The sequence below is a fragment of the Penicillium rubens genome (assembly GCF_028828025.1).
Source record: "Penicillium rubens strain IBT 27055 chromosome Unknown utg000002l_segment0_segment0, whole genome shotgun sequence".
Lineage (NCBI taxonomy): Eukaryota > Fungi > Ascomycota > Eurotiomycetes > Eurotiales > Aspergillaceae > Penicillium > Penicillium rubens.
The window spans coordinates 6492860-6508489 of record NW_026890600.1 but is presented as its reverse complement, the minus strand read 5'-3'; the positions used below and the strand labels follow the sequence as shown (position 1 = coordinate 6508489).

Here is a 15630-nt window from a genome sequence, read left to right as displayed (position 1 = left end):
AAAGGTGCAAATAAAAATGGTATCGCATTGTAGCAAGAAGTACTCCGTAATGTCCGGCTAAAAATAAAGAGCAAAAAGCAAAGAAGACCAGTCGTCACGGGGGCTGATCTTGCCAGATTCGATGGCGAGGGAGACCTCCTCCTCAATGGGCTGGGCAGTCATGCTGGACTCGCCAGCGACGGTCTCACGGTAAGCAACGACGGGGAACAGAAGGACCAACAAGACACCCTAAAATGAAGAGCAAAAAGCAAAGAAGACCACACAAAAGGACCAACAAGACTCCCTAGGCCCGCTCTACAAAGATTATCAACTCAAGGGATTCGGATAAGGCCTTGCAGCCTTTATAGCTGCAGGCGACCAACTGAATATCCTCAGACTGGGTAGGAACCCGACGGCCTGTCTGGGCCGAGCTAGAAATTGCCCCCTTGATGAAGTCCGCGCTGGCATACTCCACTGGGATTTGCTGCTGCGCAATCTCCAGTGGGAGATGCTTCCATCTGGCAACCCATGCATTCCAAGATTCTAGATCTGGCTCCCAGACATTGGTACTGTGCATGTCTGGGTCTTTAAAGACCATAATAGCGCCTCCAGTCCGAATATACCCCAATGCGAAATGTAGGGTGTTCGCAGTGTAAAAGCCTGGACCAAATTCATTTTCAGCATTCTGGCTACTTCTCTCAGGGAAAAAGCAGGCCAATGTTGATTCCAATGCGCTTAAATTTAGTCCCCGAAACCAAAGATTTTCTGATTCAAGCGGGGCACCGATGAGCTTCCTGATATTGGCTTCTAGCCGATTCAGGTTCTTGTCAAAACGTATCTTGACACATTTAACAGGGTCCTGTGCTTTGACCCGAGAGGCCGGGTAGAGATCGCGGAGACTGTGGGTTTCAAGCTCCCCTTTGATGGCGGTCGGTACGGTACTGGTGACTGTCGTTACGAGGGGCGAAGACATGATTGGAGGGTTGTTGCCCGAGGCCTTTGCCCATATCATGGGCGGCACTGTCCCTTCCTCTGCCCGTTTGTCTACTGGCCACAACAGGCCAGCCCCGAAGGGAACGACTTCGATATCGTCTTCGATGACGTATGCGGGGTGGTCGATGGCTTGGACGAGTTCGTCCAATCCCGCCAGCCATGCCAGGCTGCGCAAGGGGCCGATGATTTCAGTAGATTCTATTGTCGTACATGGGATTAGCTACTGAGTTCCTAGATAAGGAAGGACAAAAAAAAAGAGAAGGGGGGGGATAAACATACTTCGTTGCCCATTCTCGTCCAGCCATTCTTGGATGTCCGCCGGGATCTCATCTTCAGGATATCCCTCGTGGTATGTCCATATAGGTCTGAAACCATGCTTAACGAGGTTATGATGGTTTCGTGGGTAACCACGAGCTAGGACAGCGTCACCCTCATCATAATCAGAATCAAAAGTTTCCTCTTCCTCATGGCCGTGGCCTTCATGTGTCGGCCTTTCTCTATCAGCCATGCTGGCGAGCGACAGTTTGTCTTCAGCTAACTCGAGGAACTGCGGCTGAGTGGTGCTTGCGTTATCAATAGGGGTTAATGGCTCGTCCGTCTTTAAGCTCAGCTTCAACATCAGCTTCAACATCAGCTTCAACATCAGCTTCAACATCAGCTTCAACATCAGCAGGGATAGAGGCGATCCTGTCCGCTTCCGCTTTGGGTTTCGGAGATTAGATACCACTTTGACCAACTTCAATAATTTGCGAGATGGGTGCACACAGTTACTATATGATATTGTTGTGTTCTATCCTCTATGGTAATCACATGTGCAAACATTATGGCTGTTCTAAAATGGGGAGCTACGTATGTAATCTTTATCTACTGGCAGGAGCGACCTGGAGACTTGTGAGTACGAAGACGTAACTATGTTGTAGTATATGTAGGCACCAGCTGCCAAAACCCTTCCCGGGAAGTACTGATGCCTTAGTGCCTGGTTTTGGCCTGTGGGCCTGAGTTAAAACCGACAGAAGGGTTAACTAGTTACCTACCTAGGTAGATTTTGTCACCATCCATGGATGTATGGAAATGAGGTTTTTTGCACTATACAAATCTGTGCATACATTTCAATTTTCAAGGCTGTTTATGTTTCCATATACTCATTTTGATATACGGAGGCATAACCCGCCATAGAAATTGGAGACGCATGGATTTGTATAGTGCCAAAAATCCTTATTTTTACAAGCTCATGATTTACATTACGTTGTACAGAGCTGTGTGTAGCTGCCAAGCGGTCAAGGACCAGGCCAAAATCGAGCATCAAGGCATCAGTATTTCCCAGAAAAGGCAGCTGGCGCCTATACTAGTTACGTCTTCGTGGACCTCTCTATTATGCATGTCATACAAACATCCGTCAATCCTGTGAGTCTCCCCTCTCATTTCTGAGTACAACACCCATCAGAAATCTTTGTCTTCCGTGGGCTGGCTTCACCGTCACAAAGCATAATCCAAAATCCATCTGAGACCCTTCCAGATTGTCTCCCACACTGCCGCTTTCTCGGTTATAATGGGTGCAGCTATTACCTTTTTTCCAACAAGACTCCAGTAGGTGTCCTCTGTAGACTTTTGATGATCTAGATGCCGGTAAGCGGTTCTAGTCTACTACTGAGCATTGCTATGTTCCACTTGACTTCCTCACATCGACACCGCCCATCCTCTATGAACACATTCACACTTATCCGCATCTCGAGACACTCTTCACGGTCGACTCGCTTCTGCATGCTTTGGATACTCTTTATAATTTTTTACCCACTCATCGCCTGTCTGAAGCCTCCGGAACGTGCAACTGTGAGAGACACGCCTGGGAAATTTTCAAACATTCCAAGTCATCCTTCATGGATTCTTGGAGAATATTTTATTTGAGCTTTTCCACCCCCTGGCTACCATGCGCAAACTAAGAATATCGCGGTCCAATATCACAGCCTTGGTCGGGATGTTCTGTCTGGCTCCGCGACCTTTGCGTACATACCAAACCATCAGCCATTTGTTCCAACATATTTCCGCTGCTTTATCTGGTAATTGGGTTCGCGCCCATTGAAATTTTGACAACAACTGATTATTCGAGATTGATTGCACTTTATGATTACATTATTAAGAACTGCAACACGGTGGGAGGCCTTTACGGAGAAAGAGCGTGCGTGTATAGCTTTTCTTATTGGTTTATCCCATACCTAGTAGGTTAACGAAGTCCTTAAATTGATATTTTATAAGCAAGCTAAACAAGCGACCTACCGAAGGTATCTTGCTATACGGAGCACTTTCCTTGGTATTGACTATGTGCCAAATATCAGTAGCACAGCCTCTAATAGCCGTATCTTTAGTAAAGAACTGTCGTAGAGTTGATCGTCTATTCGTAGACCTAACTCCCCTTTTTTAGGAAGAGAAGCCTTCAGTTAATATTATCCATATAAGCAGTACCTAGTAGGGTTAGATTCCGTACCTAGGTAAGTAAAAGTGATAAATAATCTAAGTAGATTGCGGGAATTCCGTCCCTACCAAGGTTCGGGGATTACAAGGTCTTGGCGACTCTTTAGTATGGCTTCAAGAGGACCAAAAAAGACGTTAAAAAGGATATGGAAAGAATATGTATTAGAGATGCCAGTGACAAGGCCAATCAGGCTACACCTTGTTATACTTCTATACTCCGTACCCAGGTAAATTGATTTACAGCTCCGAACCGGATGTATGTATCCAAATCGATAATCTAGACCAAAGTTTAGGCCTGCATATATATTGTATCATTATTGATTATGATACCCCAATTTCAGGGAAAATCCCCGCGTTGTCGAGATCCTAAAAATGAGTTTCCTACTATTGATATACTATCTAGTCCTTAGAGCGGGGTAACTATAAAGAGTCCTATAGTATTCCAAGTGTCTTCTATGTACTCCGTACTATGTCTTGACAATGCTATGCAACGGAGTTCTCCGTGAGTATTTGTGACCGAGAAGTGTTTTACGGTAGAAAGGCAAGTCAGAACTCCGCTTTTTCTCAGAAAAAAACAGCGGAACCTCTCGGGAGGACGAGCACGGGAGCGAATGGAAATCAAATCAGTGGATCTTTCGCCCCTGACTTTCAGGGCTCGGACAATTAATAGTCACTTCACACAATACTCAATTATTGTCGCCAAGTCAATATGGATACAATGTACTCCGTACTCCGTGCAAGTTATGATCCGTTCCTAGCTGCCATTCTCAGGGAAAAGAAAAGAAAGGAAGAAAGGAAAAGGGCAAAAGGAAGAAAAAAAAAAAAAAAGAAAAAGAAAAAAAAAACAGAGTTAAACTGAAACGACCCAGCAGAGTGGCCAGGCCCGTGCTTCCCGTTAGCTGGGTCCTTGCATTATCGTATAAATCGTGCTCCGTATAAATTTGGGCTTAAGTCGGGAGATGAGCTAAGAGTTGGAATGTTACATTTAAAGGTCGAAGGATTTCAACGTCATAGAAGTATCATCCTTCACACCCCTGCACTCTCCACTATACTACATGTATCATGCATTGTATCTATTCGTGACAAATAAGGATCGAGCCTGCAATTACTTTATAACGTCTAGACACATTTCCGGAAAGAGGGGCAGATTGCGATGTGAAACCTTGAAGTCTGGCCTTGAGAGACGTAGTTCATATTTATACATGGGAGAAGCGACACCTTCCTTTTCTAGCTGATAGGGGTAATGCTGGCCAGGACACACTTTGATATCCGAGTCAGTTCTCCGGTTTCCGGTGTACGGTGTACGTTGTATGCTGTGCGTTGTACTTTCCCATACTCCGTACAGGCGCACCTTGGGGGTTTTACATATTTATGTCTGAAGTCCCAGAATTATTCCCCTAAAACGCAGTCTATTATTAATTATTACCCATAATAAGTGAACTTAATCCATAAAATCTCGAACATGCGCTTGTTTAACCAGATATTTACAAGGAAATTAACGCGATGCGCGATAGCTGACCATTCACACCATTGAAGTACCCGAAGTGGGTTCGAGATTCCGTATAGGGCAAGCCGTGCCTTTCATCATTTTATCATTTTATCAATTTTTCTTTCTTTTTCTTTTTTTGCTTTTTTTTGTTCATTGAACGGTACGCTAGTCCGTGCATTTCCGCATGTTTCTTGGTCTGATCGAAATAATCTGCATCTGAGCGATCTATACACGTACCACCTGGTGGCACCTTGGACCAAAATTTACCTGATGGTTCCATTCCCATCTCTCCATTCTCTGAGATTCTCCGAGGACATGATTCGTCCATTGCCACAGTGAAATGATAGTCCCTTCTCTTGCTTTCCGACTGGCCCACTCCCTCCGGGACCCATCCCCATACCTCATACGGCAATCGGTCCTAAGCTGCGGGAATGGTACTCCGCACACAACGCCTTTGTGTGCACACGTACTACAGCTATTATTGTAGTAGGAAGTAAAATATACTAGGCATGTACTCCAATGTACAATATACACCGGTAGTCTTAAATGCAAATCGGCCCATTGAGCTAACTATGTAGTTGCGTACCCGGTACTCTGTACCGGTTCTGCATAAAGTACGAGTTGTGGATTAAACCACCCAATCTCGCTCTTCTTCTCTTCGATCCAGACTTCGCCGGATTCCGACAGACTTTACCAGAGTCAATTTCCCCTAAATCGACTCCATAATTATGCAAATTATTAACCCTCGGACGTCTAGCCCGTACTAAATGGCCCTTGTCTAGGTAAAGAGCTCCAGTCATCAAGCCCCATAAAAAAAAATCACCATTATTATTCTACCTATTTTTACTTAGTTTATACCCTTAGAGCCTTTATTATGTTATTTTAGTAAAGGGAAGGGAAAAAATAAAAACCAGAAAAAAAAAAAAAAAAAAAAAAAAAAACATCAGAACCTCCAGATGTCACTTCCCCCCTCTTTGTGAACTCCTTATCCGAACTACCTACATTCTCTTCGCCCCTCCTTTCGATTACTCCACTGGCGCCCCCTTTCAACCTTTGAGTCCCAAGGTCTGGGGTGAAACTCCCAACACACGCAACAATGGGGCTATTCAAGCGCAAAGATTCGAAGAATTCCATTCAAAGCGAGAATGAGAACGATTCCTTCGTATCCGTCAACAGCGCTCGCACATCAAACACATCCCTAAGGTCGCCAGGATACAAGGGAAGTGGTCCACCAGCTTCAATCCCAGAACTCCCTATCGCCAGACCCCCAGACCCAGCATTGGACCCGGCTGCATACCTACGGAGCATCCATGCAGTGCGCGAACGCTCCAACATCATCCTGAACAAGGCCAAACAGAACCAACTAAACCATTTCGATGTCGACATGAGCAAATTCGAAGCTACCGCCTCCTACGTCGTCTCCATAATCAAGGTAAATTCAGTGAACTTCTACGATCATCTGAAGCTGCGTTAACACGTCTTCCCAACCAGCGAGATTATGCGCCAGACTATGAGAACATTCCGCCGCATGGTCGCTGGCAGCATTTCGACGTTGGCGGCAGACCGCGCATCAACCAGCTCCTCCAGTCCTGGCCCAGTCGCATTGATGCGCAGGAACGCACACGCCGTTTGATTGATTTGTTTGTCGTGTCTGTTCTGCTCGATGCGGGTTCTGGGAACAAGTGGTCGTACCGGTCGAAGGAGTCTGGTAAAGTCTTCTCGCGCAGTGAAGGCTTGGCCGTGGCGAGTCTGGAGATGTTCAAGTCGGGTCTTTTCAGTAGCGATCCTACGGAGCCATGCCAGGTGGACGGTGCGGGACTGAAAAAAGTTACAGCCGAGGTGCTCGCCAAGGGAATGCAACATTCCGAACAAAACCCACTGGCCGGTATTGAAGGCCGCGCAGGGTTGTTGATCCGGCTCTCCGAGGCACTCAACAATCAAGACTTCTTCGGTGTGGATGCTCGACCGGGAAATATGCTAGGTAAGGCGATCTGATCTGGGTGTGTGCTTGATCAGCTACTAACCTTTACTCAGATTATCTTCTCGGCCACCCATCAACCCTTGCTTCTTCCGTACCGATTGTTCCGATTACCACGTTGTGGTCCGTGCTTATGGATGGCTTCTCTCCCATCTGGCCCCCATCACGAACGCAGATTGATGGAGTATCCATTGGAGATGCTTGGAAGTGCTCGGGTCTCCCCGAATCTCCTCCTGCAAAGCAGTGGGAGAGCATCGTTCCATTCCACAAGCTGACACAGTGGCTATGCTACTCGATCATGGTTCCGATGTCGAAATTGATGTCCATCCACTTCGCCGGTAGCGACCTTCTAACAGGGCTTCCTGAATATCGAAACGGGGGCCTTCTTATCGACCTGGGACTCTTGACTCTGAAGCCGGAAGATATGCAGCGTGGGATCGAGGCATATAAAGAGAATGCCCAGATCAAGGGTCAGCCAAGTGTCGAAGTGGCACCGCTCTTCTGCGCCGACGACGATGTAATTGTCGAATGGCGAGCCGCTACTGTCGGGTTCCTGGACGAGCTCCTAGAGGAGGTCAACGCTCAGCTGGGGCTTAAGGGCTCTGAGGAGCCACTTTCACTAGCACAAATGCTTGAGGCTGGCACCTGGAAGGTAAGCACGAAGCACTCATCGAGGATCCCCAGCTAAGTAAATGCTAATGAACCTACAGGGTGGTCGCGAGATTGCGGAAGTTTCCAGACCAAACACCAAGGAACCCCCTATCATGATACGATCTGACGGCACTGTCTTCTAATACCCTCTATCCCCATTTTAATTGCTTGGATACCTGCATACCTTCGTCCCGTCATCTGGTTTTGCTATTTGGGACGAGCTTTTTTGATGAAATGAACTCTTCATGACCGAATACCTTCATACCTATATCTCACGTTTGGCTTTTCTCCTTTTTTTCTACCTTTTGCCTTTTTTTCCCCTGCCACCTTGGGCTTTTTCCTCTTTTTCCCTCTGCATTTGAGGCTATTCACTGATTTACCATTGGTTTTGGGCGGCTTATTTCATATTGCATTTTGCACATTCACATTTCACCTTTTCTTTTTCTCTGTCTATTGTTTCACTTTGCCCTGACGATATAAAAGCCATTTGACCATAGAAGATCTGTGATTTTTCGGGAGACCCATGGGATGTCGTCATCCCGTAACCTCGGCCCCAAGCTCAAATAACAAAACTCCACAAACAATGACTAAATGTGCCATCCAGTGCACAATTGTAAAGTCTCATGACCTGGATCAGTAACTAATGGAAAATATCAAAATACCTATGGGCAGATTGCTAGACTCATCATCCGCCCAATCCTACCTAGGTAACCTTCTCCAACAAGCTAACAAACAATCACGTGTTCTGGAACAACATTATTCCGTCCCCACATCAGAAGGTCGGAGCTCACCCCGGGGCCTGTCACCTTTCCTTCTTATCTTATGCACTCTCGCCCTCAATCCCATTGTCAAGACTGAAGATGCTAATATTAGACTCCTAACTGGAATCTAATACCATTGCATCTGAGTGACCCTGTGAAGGCACTGAGTTGCCCTCCAGGTCGACCCGAGTTATCCCCGCAAGAGCGGGGCATTGAGCTCAACGGCAAACCCAAGAACATCAGACAGGATGGATGCTCGGAAGAAGAAGAGAAAGGTGCTCTTGATGGGCAAGAGTGGGTCCGGGAAGTCGTCCATGCGCTCAATTATCTTCAGCAACTACGTCGCAAAGGATGTCCGGCGCCTAGGTGCTACAATTGATGTGGAGCACAGCCATGTCAAGTTCATGGGTAACCTCACATTGAATCTGTGGGATTGTGGAGGGTGAGTAATGCATACTCGACTTCCAATCCGGGAGTCATTCCACTAACACGGAACTTTCCCATCTCAGACAAGATGCCTTCATGGAAACCTATCTAGCCTCGCAGCGCGGCAACATCTTCTCAGATGTCGCAGTCCTCATCTACGTATTCGACATCGAGTCACGAGAAGTCGAGCGGGACCTGGACACCTACCACGCGATAATCGAAGCCCTGCGCGAATTCAGCCCAAACGCCTACGTCTTCTGTCTCGTGCACAAAATGGATCTAATCCAAGCCGAGCACCGCCAACGCATCTACGAAGAGCGCTCCGCGGTAATCCGCAGCCGATCTAGCGACTTCCGCGTCGACACCTTCGCCAGCAGCATCTGGGACCAATCGCTGTACAAAGCCTGGGCCGGAATCGTGCACAAGCTCATCCCGAACCTAGTCGTGATCGAGCGCTTCCTAACCGCCTTCGCGAAGAAAATAAACGCCGAAGAAGTCATCCTCTTCGAGCGCTCTACTTTCCTCACTGTTACCTCCGTGACATCTGAGGTCGGCGACCTCAATCCCATCTACGACCGCCACGAGCGTCTCTCGAATATCATGAAGGCGTTCAAGCACTGCGCTGCTCGAAACACACTCACCACCCCGGCTTCTGCGGGCTTCGTCGTCATGCACACTAAAACCCCCCAGTTCAATATCTTCCTCGGCCGCTTCACGGATAACACCTATATCTTCCTCGTTGTGCCTCCCGGCGAGGCTTCGTACAACTGCGCCGTGCTGAACACCATGCTTGCCCGCGAGGGATTCTCAAAGGCAGCTGCCGGCAGCGGTGGTGGTGATGGATTCCCTCTTCCCCCGCCAGAAACAGCGGAGGATCATGCGACGAACGGGAATGGGAATCCCGCGTGAAATGGATGGATGTGACATTAGGTAGCTAGGGGATGGTGTCTTTTCCCCCGTGATTTCCGACAGTTTTATGACAAAATACAGCAGGTGCTGAACGATGGCGTTATGGGGATTAATGTACTTCTTTTGCATTCTTTTCTTCCTTTTCAACCCCTCTTGAGAATTGAGATACCCTGTGGGATTTCTTTGTACTGTTTTTCTTCTAAAAATTCATGAAAAACTACCTAGGTACTATTCTTCAGGCTATTACCAAAGCTCTTGGGTTTTATCCAAAATACATATTTCTTCAAGCGACATTCTTAGCGACATGGTGTTAGACCAGTTTTTGATCGCAGCGATCAAGTCTGATTTCCAACTAAACCATTCTGTGACAGGAATCCACACCGATGCTTCTGCACTTTATCTGGATTACCTTGCCGCATAGCGCACAGAGGCTGAATTGCTACAATGACCCGACAACAAGACACTGAACATTCATCGCATTTACTTCAAATACAATACTGGACATAAGATCCCATCCGAACCATCTATATTCCTCGCATCCGATGCAGAAAGCAGCCAAAGGCAGAAGAGAGAAGAGTAAGAACAAGGGAGGGATTTGATTATCTATCGGACCGGCCGGCCTCAACGGAGAAGGATGGGGGAAAAGGGAGGAGCAAAAGGATAACGAGAACAAGAAGGGGATAGAGGAGACGGAGGGGGGCTGTACAAAATCAATCATGCAGAGAGCTGGAACATTTTCATTGGACTTCCGGCATGCGCATGGCAATGTCGCCCGACTGTGTGATGTATCGCACCCAGGGAAGAGAGGGGTATTGCAGCTGTGGGATGTTATTAGCCATGAATCCGAGAGATAAAAAGAGTCGAGGGAAATTCCCTGCTGGGAAAGACGTACCTTCGGTTCGGTGATCTTGAGGTATCGCACTTGGATGCCACTGGTCGTGAAATAGGGGATCTCGAACTTGACGTTGATGGGACGTTTGGCTTTGCCTACACCTCCGGCTCCGCCCATGCTGCCTCCGAAGCCGCCGGTCATACCGCCGCCGCGCTCGTCGTCGCCCTTGACGGAGGGTAGGCCTAGCTCTGCGCGCATGAGGAATTCCTTGCCGCCGCCGAATTGCTTGATCTTCCAGATGATGGCGGACTTCTCGGGGGCGTAGTGCACGGTTCCGATATTTGTGCGGAAGCGTGGGGAGTCTGCGTCTTCGGGGACGGGGACGAGAATCTCGACGTTGTTGGCGGTGCTGCGGCGTTTGAATTGGGCTTTGGCCTATTGTAGAATCGAGGTTAGGGGATGACGTTTGCTGTGCTGGGTGGGGATATTACCTTGAGCATATATTCAATTCGGGATCCCGAGTGCGATTCAACCACGCACTCCACCCAGATCAACGGCTTCACTTGTGTGTTCAGTCGGTAGCTCATGAGTTCGAATTCACCGTCCGGAGGAATGAAACTGATTGTGCGGTCGTTCTCGAAACGTGAGAGTCGGACACACTGGTGGAACTTCACGTCCTCCATCTCGACCGACTTGCCTCGTGTAGCACGACCCGTGGTCTCGAACATGGCTTTGTCGTTCAAGCCCAATCGCAACTCTGGCATACCACTCAGGTAGCACTTCATCTTGACAGCGCCCAGAATCTCGGACCGCAGGACGTTTCCATTTGCTGAGACGAGAAGATTGAGGGACTCGACCACGTCGAGGAAGACTTCGTTTTTGCGGTAACGTATCCCCTCGCTACGCCAGGAGACAGCATTTGTGACAGCAATCGGTGGCCGTGCTTGGACATCCAGCTTGTGTGACTCTTGGGTGATGTATCTGCCCATAGCGTAGAACGGTCAGTTATGCTGTTTCACCACCACCCCGCCGTACCATTCAGATTCGACTGCTTACTCTTGTAGAATCTTGCTCTCTGTTGTCTGCGGGTATCCAAAATCCATCATCTCATCCAGCAATTCGTAAATGACGACGAAGTTATCCCGGATACTCTCCTCCTCCAGTACCTTGAAATATTCGGTGAAGACCTCCACCAGCTTGTGGAGGAAGAGTAGAATTTCGGTGGCATTTGTGTTTCGTTTGGTCAATGCAAGGATATAGAGGTTGCTGTGGCGGATATAAAGGTACTAGACAGAAACACCCCAGTGTTAGTAGGTGGGAGCACACAAAAGGAGACACTCAGGAGCGGGTGTCGTATGGTCGGGGCAGCAAATGCCCAGACTCGGTGGAACGCACGTTGATTCCCTCGTGAGAGAAGCAGGGAGGCACTGCTGAGCTTTCTTCTTCGGCGTCACTGAGGAGGATAGGGAATTTCTCGACTGCGGACATGGGAATATCTCCGCGATAATTGCGGGCCAGAAGGGTCTATAGATGGTCAGCGGGGGCTTGTCCCTGAACGCATTGGCAATTTCCCCAACAGGGAGTCGCATCGACATATTTTGCACAATATCCAGTAGCCTACCTTGCCCTTGAGGTCGAGGAAGAAGAGTGCTGACGCCATGACTTGTCAATGGGGGTAAATAGGTGACGGGAGAGTTGGTGATCTGGTCTCTTAAGGTGGGGCAAAAGCAAAGAATAACAAAGACACCTCATGCGCCTACTGCAGCATTGTCAATCAAGTAGTAAGAACGAATAGAATAGCAGTTGATGAGGTGAGAAATGAAAGGAGCAGATCAGCGGATGATTGTTGGCGATGCCCGCATGTCCCAGGCCGGAGATATACGCCAACCTCAAAGCGGACTAGCGTATAAAATCACACATAAAAGCTGGTCGCGCACTTTTTAATTTTCTTCTTTCTTCAACGCTCCCAATAGACAGTTCAAGGCAGTACAAAGTCCTTGTGATTTTCTACAGCTACTCCGGCATTCTGTCGGAGTGCTGTGGTATTTTAATTACTACCTTGCGATACAGAGGCGCGGAGACTACGATCTTAGGAGGGTTCCATAAGAGCTGGCCGAGTACTTTCTCTGTTACTCGGGCGGCGTCAGAGGAACCGTACATTTCTTACAAAACTTCAATTGAATTATTTTTATTATAAAATCAAAAACCCCTTGTAAATCGTAGTGAAAGTCCATTAAAATTTTTGAACTTGCAAGTTGAACTCTCAAGTGGTATTTAATAGCTGAGAAATAAGATGATAGTTATAAAAAGACAAGTTTGTTAAAAGTACATGTACAAATCGTAGAGGTTCCCCGATTGAGGAGTTCGCTCCCCAGTCAACCTACCACAGATGGAAATATCAAACAAGTGTTAACGCCCTGAAAATGCTCCAAAGGAGACCAATACCCCAAGTCTCAGATCAGACCCTTACGAGACCGACTTGAGTCCCAGGGGTTCGAGTATCCGCTCACGAGCCACTTTAGTGGCAACGACTCCTCCCTTCTCTAACGAAACAGCGCCGACGATAGCGTACATGGTATGCGCGAGAACGAGCTCAACACCGGAGGCGCGAAGGTCATTGGGCTGCAGTAAAGACAATTGTTAGCTGAGAACAAGAAATAGACCAGAGTCGAGGCATACCTTTCTGGGACTCCATCTGAGAACCTTCTGCAACTCGTACTTGTTTGCAAGCTCAGCGAGCTTCGACCGCTCGGTGAGAATCTTCTTAGTCTCACCAGAGAGGTTGTTCAATCCATCCAGAGCCGGGTGTGTGAAGGGCACGCGACCAAACTCGTCCTTGTTCTCTACCGGTGAGGCGCCTGCGTATGGAGCGTCCTGCGCCAAAGCCAGCGACGCTTGCAGTTGCACAATGCGTTTTCCCAAGAAGGCCAATCGATCGTTGAATCCGCGGCGCCCTTGATCGAAACTTTTATGCGTCACTGCCAACCACTTGGTCTCATCGGAGAGGAGTTTGTCGCCGCCATTGCCGAACAATCGGATGTAGAATCGGTCTAGCAGTAGCGGGTCTGCATTGACATGGAAGGTCGGGCGCTTGGAGTCAAGGTGTAGACTAAACGGAGCCTTTGCTGCTGCGGGAGTGTAGGACCATCGGGGCTTTTCTTGTTGACTGGACTCCTCCGGGGTAGAGGTCGCGAAGGTGCGGGATGGGATGACTCCGGCAATTGGGCGAGCGACAAATTTGGACGCAGCGCAGGCGGTCCTGGCCGCTCGAGAAGAAAGATTCAAAGACATGGGGTCGGTGGTCTGCGAGTCGACTCGGAGTTGGTCGAACGGAAAGCAAAGAATTCGGACTGGGCGGTGTGATACTGCCGGTCATGTCCAGGTACATGTACACGAGACCCATGAGGTCTCTGTTAACTGTCGACCACACCTTGTTTTGTTTTTCATGACTGTAATTCTCACAAGTCCTTGCTATGTAGACTCAGGTCTCTTCAATTGTCATCTCGGCTGTTTGACATGCAGTTAAACAACCTTGGAAGCCGGAGGCAACCGGACCTTCACCGCTGCTGCGTGGTATCTTTTGCTCGAATATGCTTGACTTGTGCATCGGATCCGAAACTAATCCGTACTGACGCTGGTTTCGGCCGTGGGAGCCTACCGTGGGAGTCTACACAAGCTAGCAGGCTATGGCCGTTGGAGCTGGAATGTACACAAACTTCCGACTCTGCCATGCCTCGATGCATGTACGATCAAAACGGCATATGACTCACATTAAACATGCAAGAACCTTGGAAGCCCTGCGATATGGGTTATATCTTAGCGACCAGGTTATAGTATCTATGGGATATGCTTCGATATACACCATACCGCTGTTTGCGGGCCCAGATCCAGAACATATGTCTGCTCAATTTGGGCAGGCTCCATTATGATGCATGATGTGTATTTGCCCCAATTGTGGATTACTAGCAGCTTTGACTCCTGTCTTCTGCGGGCTCCCATCGTTGAAACTCGGGCTTCGACTTGGTGCGGGTGGTCTCGCAGATCTCCCCACCACTTTATCCAGCAACATCCTTCTCTGGATAACATGGCCATTATATGACCCAACAGGAAACTTGTGCTCTCTTAACTTATAGGCTATAGGTCCAATAGTCCTGTCAGGTAACATCGTCCAGTTATATGACTGGCTAACGTGCGATGCGAGCAGCGGCGCAACAGACCCTGAGCGCGGCCCAACTATCAGGGCCACAGGTCTCTAGCCGCTGCAGAGGAACGGTGGGAAGTTGAAAAGAAGAAAACAGAACCGCAAAGAAGGGTCCTAGGCAACCAAGACCCATTCAGCAGAAGCTTCGGTAGCCTTCTCTCAACACAGTCGTTCCGCAGAAGCTGCCGGGTATGCAGAGGTCATAGCTCATAGCTATCGGGAGCACGGGGCAGGCAGTGTTGTTGAGACTGCTTGGTTACGGATATACGCAGCTGGAAAGCTCGGCTGAGGCACAAGTGGTTGGCTCGAACAATCCATGCCTCTCTGGACTGCAGAATAACGGCCCTGCTGTATCAGCGTACCCTGAGCTCTCCCCCTAGATTAGGCAAGAGACTGTCATGTACTGGGGGATAAAACGTGACCCACGTGTATTGGTATTGAGTCTTGTTCGGCCGTGCTCCATAGGTAGGCTTCCTTTTTCTCTTGTTGCCTCTTATGGTCGTTGGAAGCTTCTACGGCTTGCATATACATTCGTCTCACGACTAAGCAAATTCGCAACCCACAATGGGCATTGTGGAGACCTAGATAAAAGAACTGGGGTATGCGAATGACAGACATTTGATATATTCGAAAGATCGTAAGGTTGAATGACACAAGAACACAAACTAGATGTTTGACGGCCTCGAATTCATATGAATACCTTTGAAAACAACACACGGCTGTTCAACCCAAACATTATTTAGTAAATAACATCGGATAATCAGCCAACGGCAAATCATCTAGAACAAACCCAGTGAAACAGAATTCATCAAGACGCTGCAAGAAACCGAAAGCTCAGACCGCTGGTGAAACTCCACTGTCTGCAGTTGGTCCGGGGGAAAAGGATCTATAGCCGCCCATTGCGGATATTATACTATTTGCTTTTTCATGAATGCTAATATG

General features: G+C 48.2%; 5 protein-coding genes across 5 annotated transcripts; 2 read left to right on the top strand and 3 right to left on the bottom strand.

Moving 5' to 3' along the window:
- Positions 1 to 57: 57 nt before the first annotated feature.
- N7525_004951 (uncharacterized protein) lies at positions 58 to 1639 on the bottom strand (the record flags this gene model as incomplete). Its single annotated transcript, XM_002565297.2, has 3 exons — positions 58 to 228; positions 299 to 1170; positions 1252 to 1639. 3 exons carry the CDS (start codon positions 1637 to 1639, stop codon positions 58 to 60), a joined length of 1431 nt encoding a protein of 476 aa, XP_002565343.2.
- Positions 1640 to 6026: 4387 nt separating this feature from the next.
- N7525_004950 (URC4/urg3 family protein) lies at positions 6027 to 7702 on the top strand (the record flags this gene model as incomplete). Its single annotated transcript, XM_002565300.1, has 4 exons — positions 6027 to 6362; positions 6422 to 6911; positions 6965 to 7560; positions 7619 to 7702. 4 exons carry the CDS (start codon positions 6027 to 6029, stop codon positions 7700 to 7702), a joined length of 1506 nt encoding a protein of 501 aa, XP_002565346.1.
- Positions 7703 to 8568: 866 nt separating this feature from the next.
- Positions 8569 to 9655, top strand: N7525_004949 (Rag GTPase GTR1; the record flags this gene model as incomplete). The annotated part of the gene is made up of 2 exons (XM_002565301.1): positions 8569 to 8762; positions 8830 to 9655. 2 exons carry the CDS (start codon positions 8569 to 8571, stop codon positions 9653 to 9655), a joined length of 1020 nt encoding a protein of 339 aa, XP_002565347.1.
- Positions 9656 to 10392: 737 nt separating this feature from the next.
- On the bottom strand, positions 10393 to 12147 carry N7525_004948 (AP-1 complex subunit mu; the record flags this gene model as incomplete). The annotated part of the gene is made up of 6 exons (XM_002565302.1): positions 10393 to 10473; positions 10548 to 10922; positions 10979 to 11468; positions 11544 to 11773; positions 11883 to 12011; positions 12109 to 12147. The coding sequence occupies 6 exons, from the start codon at positions 12145 to 12147 to the stop codon at positions 10393 to 10395; spliced, it is 1344 nt and encodes a 447-aa protein (XP_002565348.1).
- An 806-nt stretch (positions 12148 to 12953) lies between these two features.
- Positions 12954 to 13778, bottom strand: N7525_004947 (mitochondrial 54S ribosomal protein mL57; the record flags this gene model as incomplete). The annotated part of the gene is made up of 2 exons (XM_002565303.2): positions 12954 to 13109; positions 13167 to 13778. The coding sequence occupies 2 exons, from the start codon at positions 13776 to 13778 to the stop codon at positions 12954 to 12956; spliced, it is 768 nt and encodes a 255-aa protein (XP_002565349.1).
- Positions 13779 to 15630: the final 1852 nt, after the last annotated feature.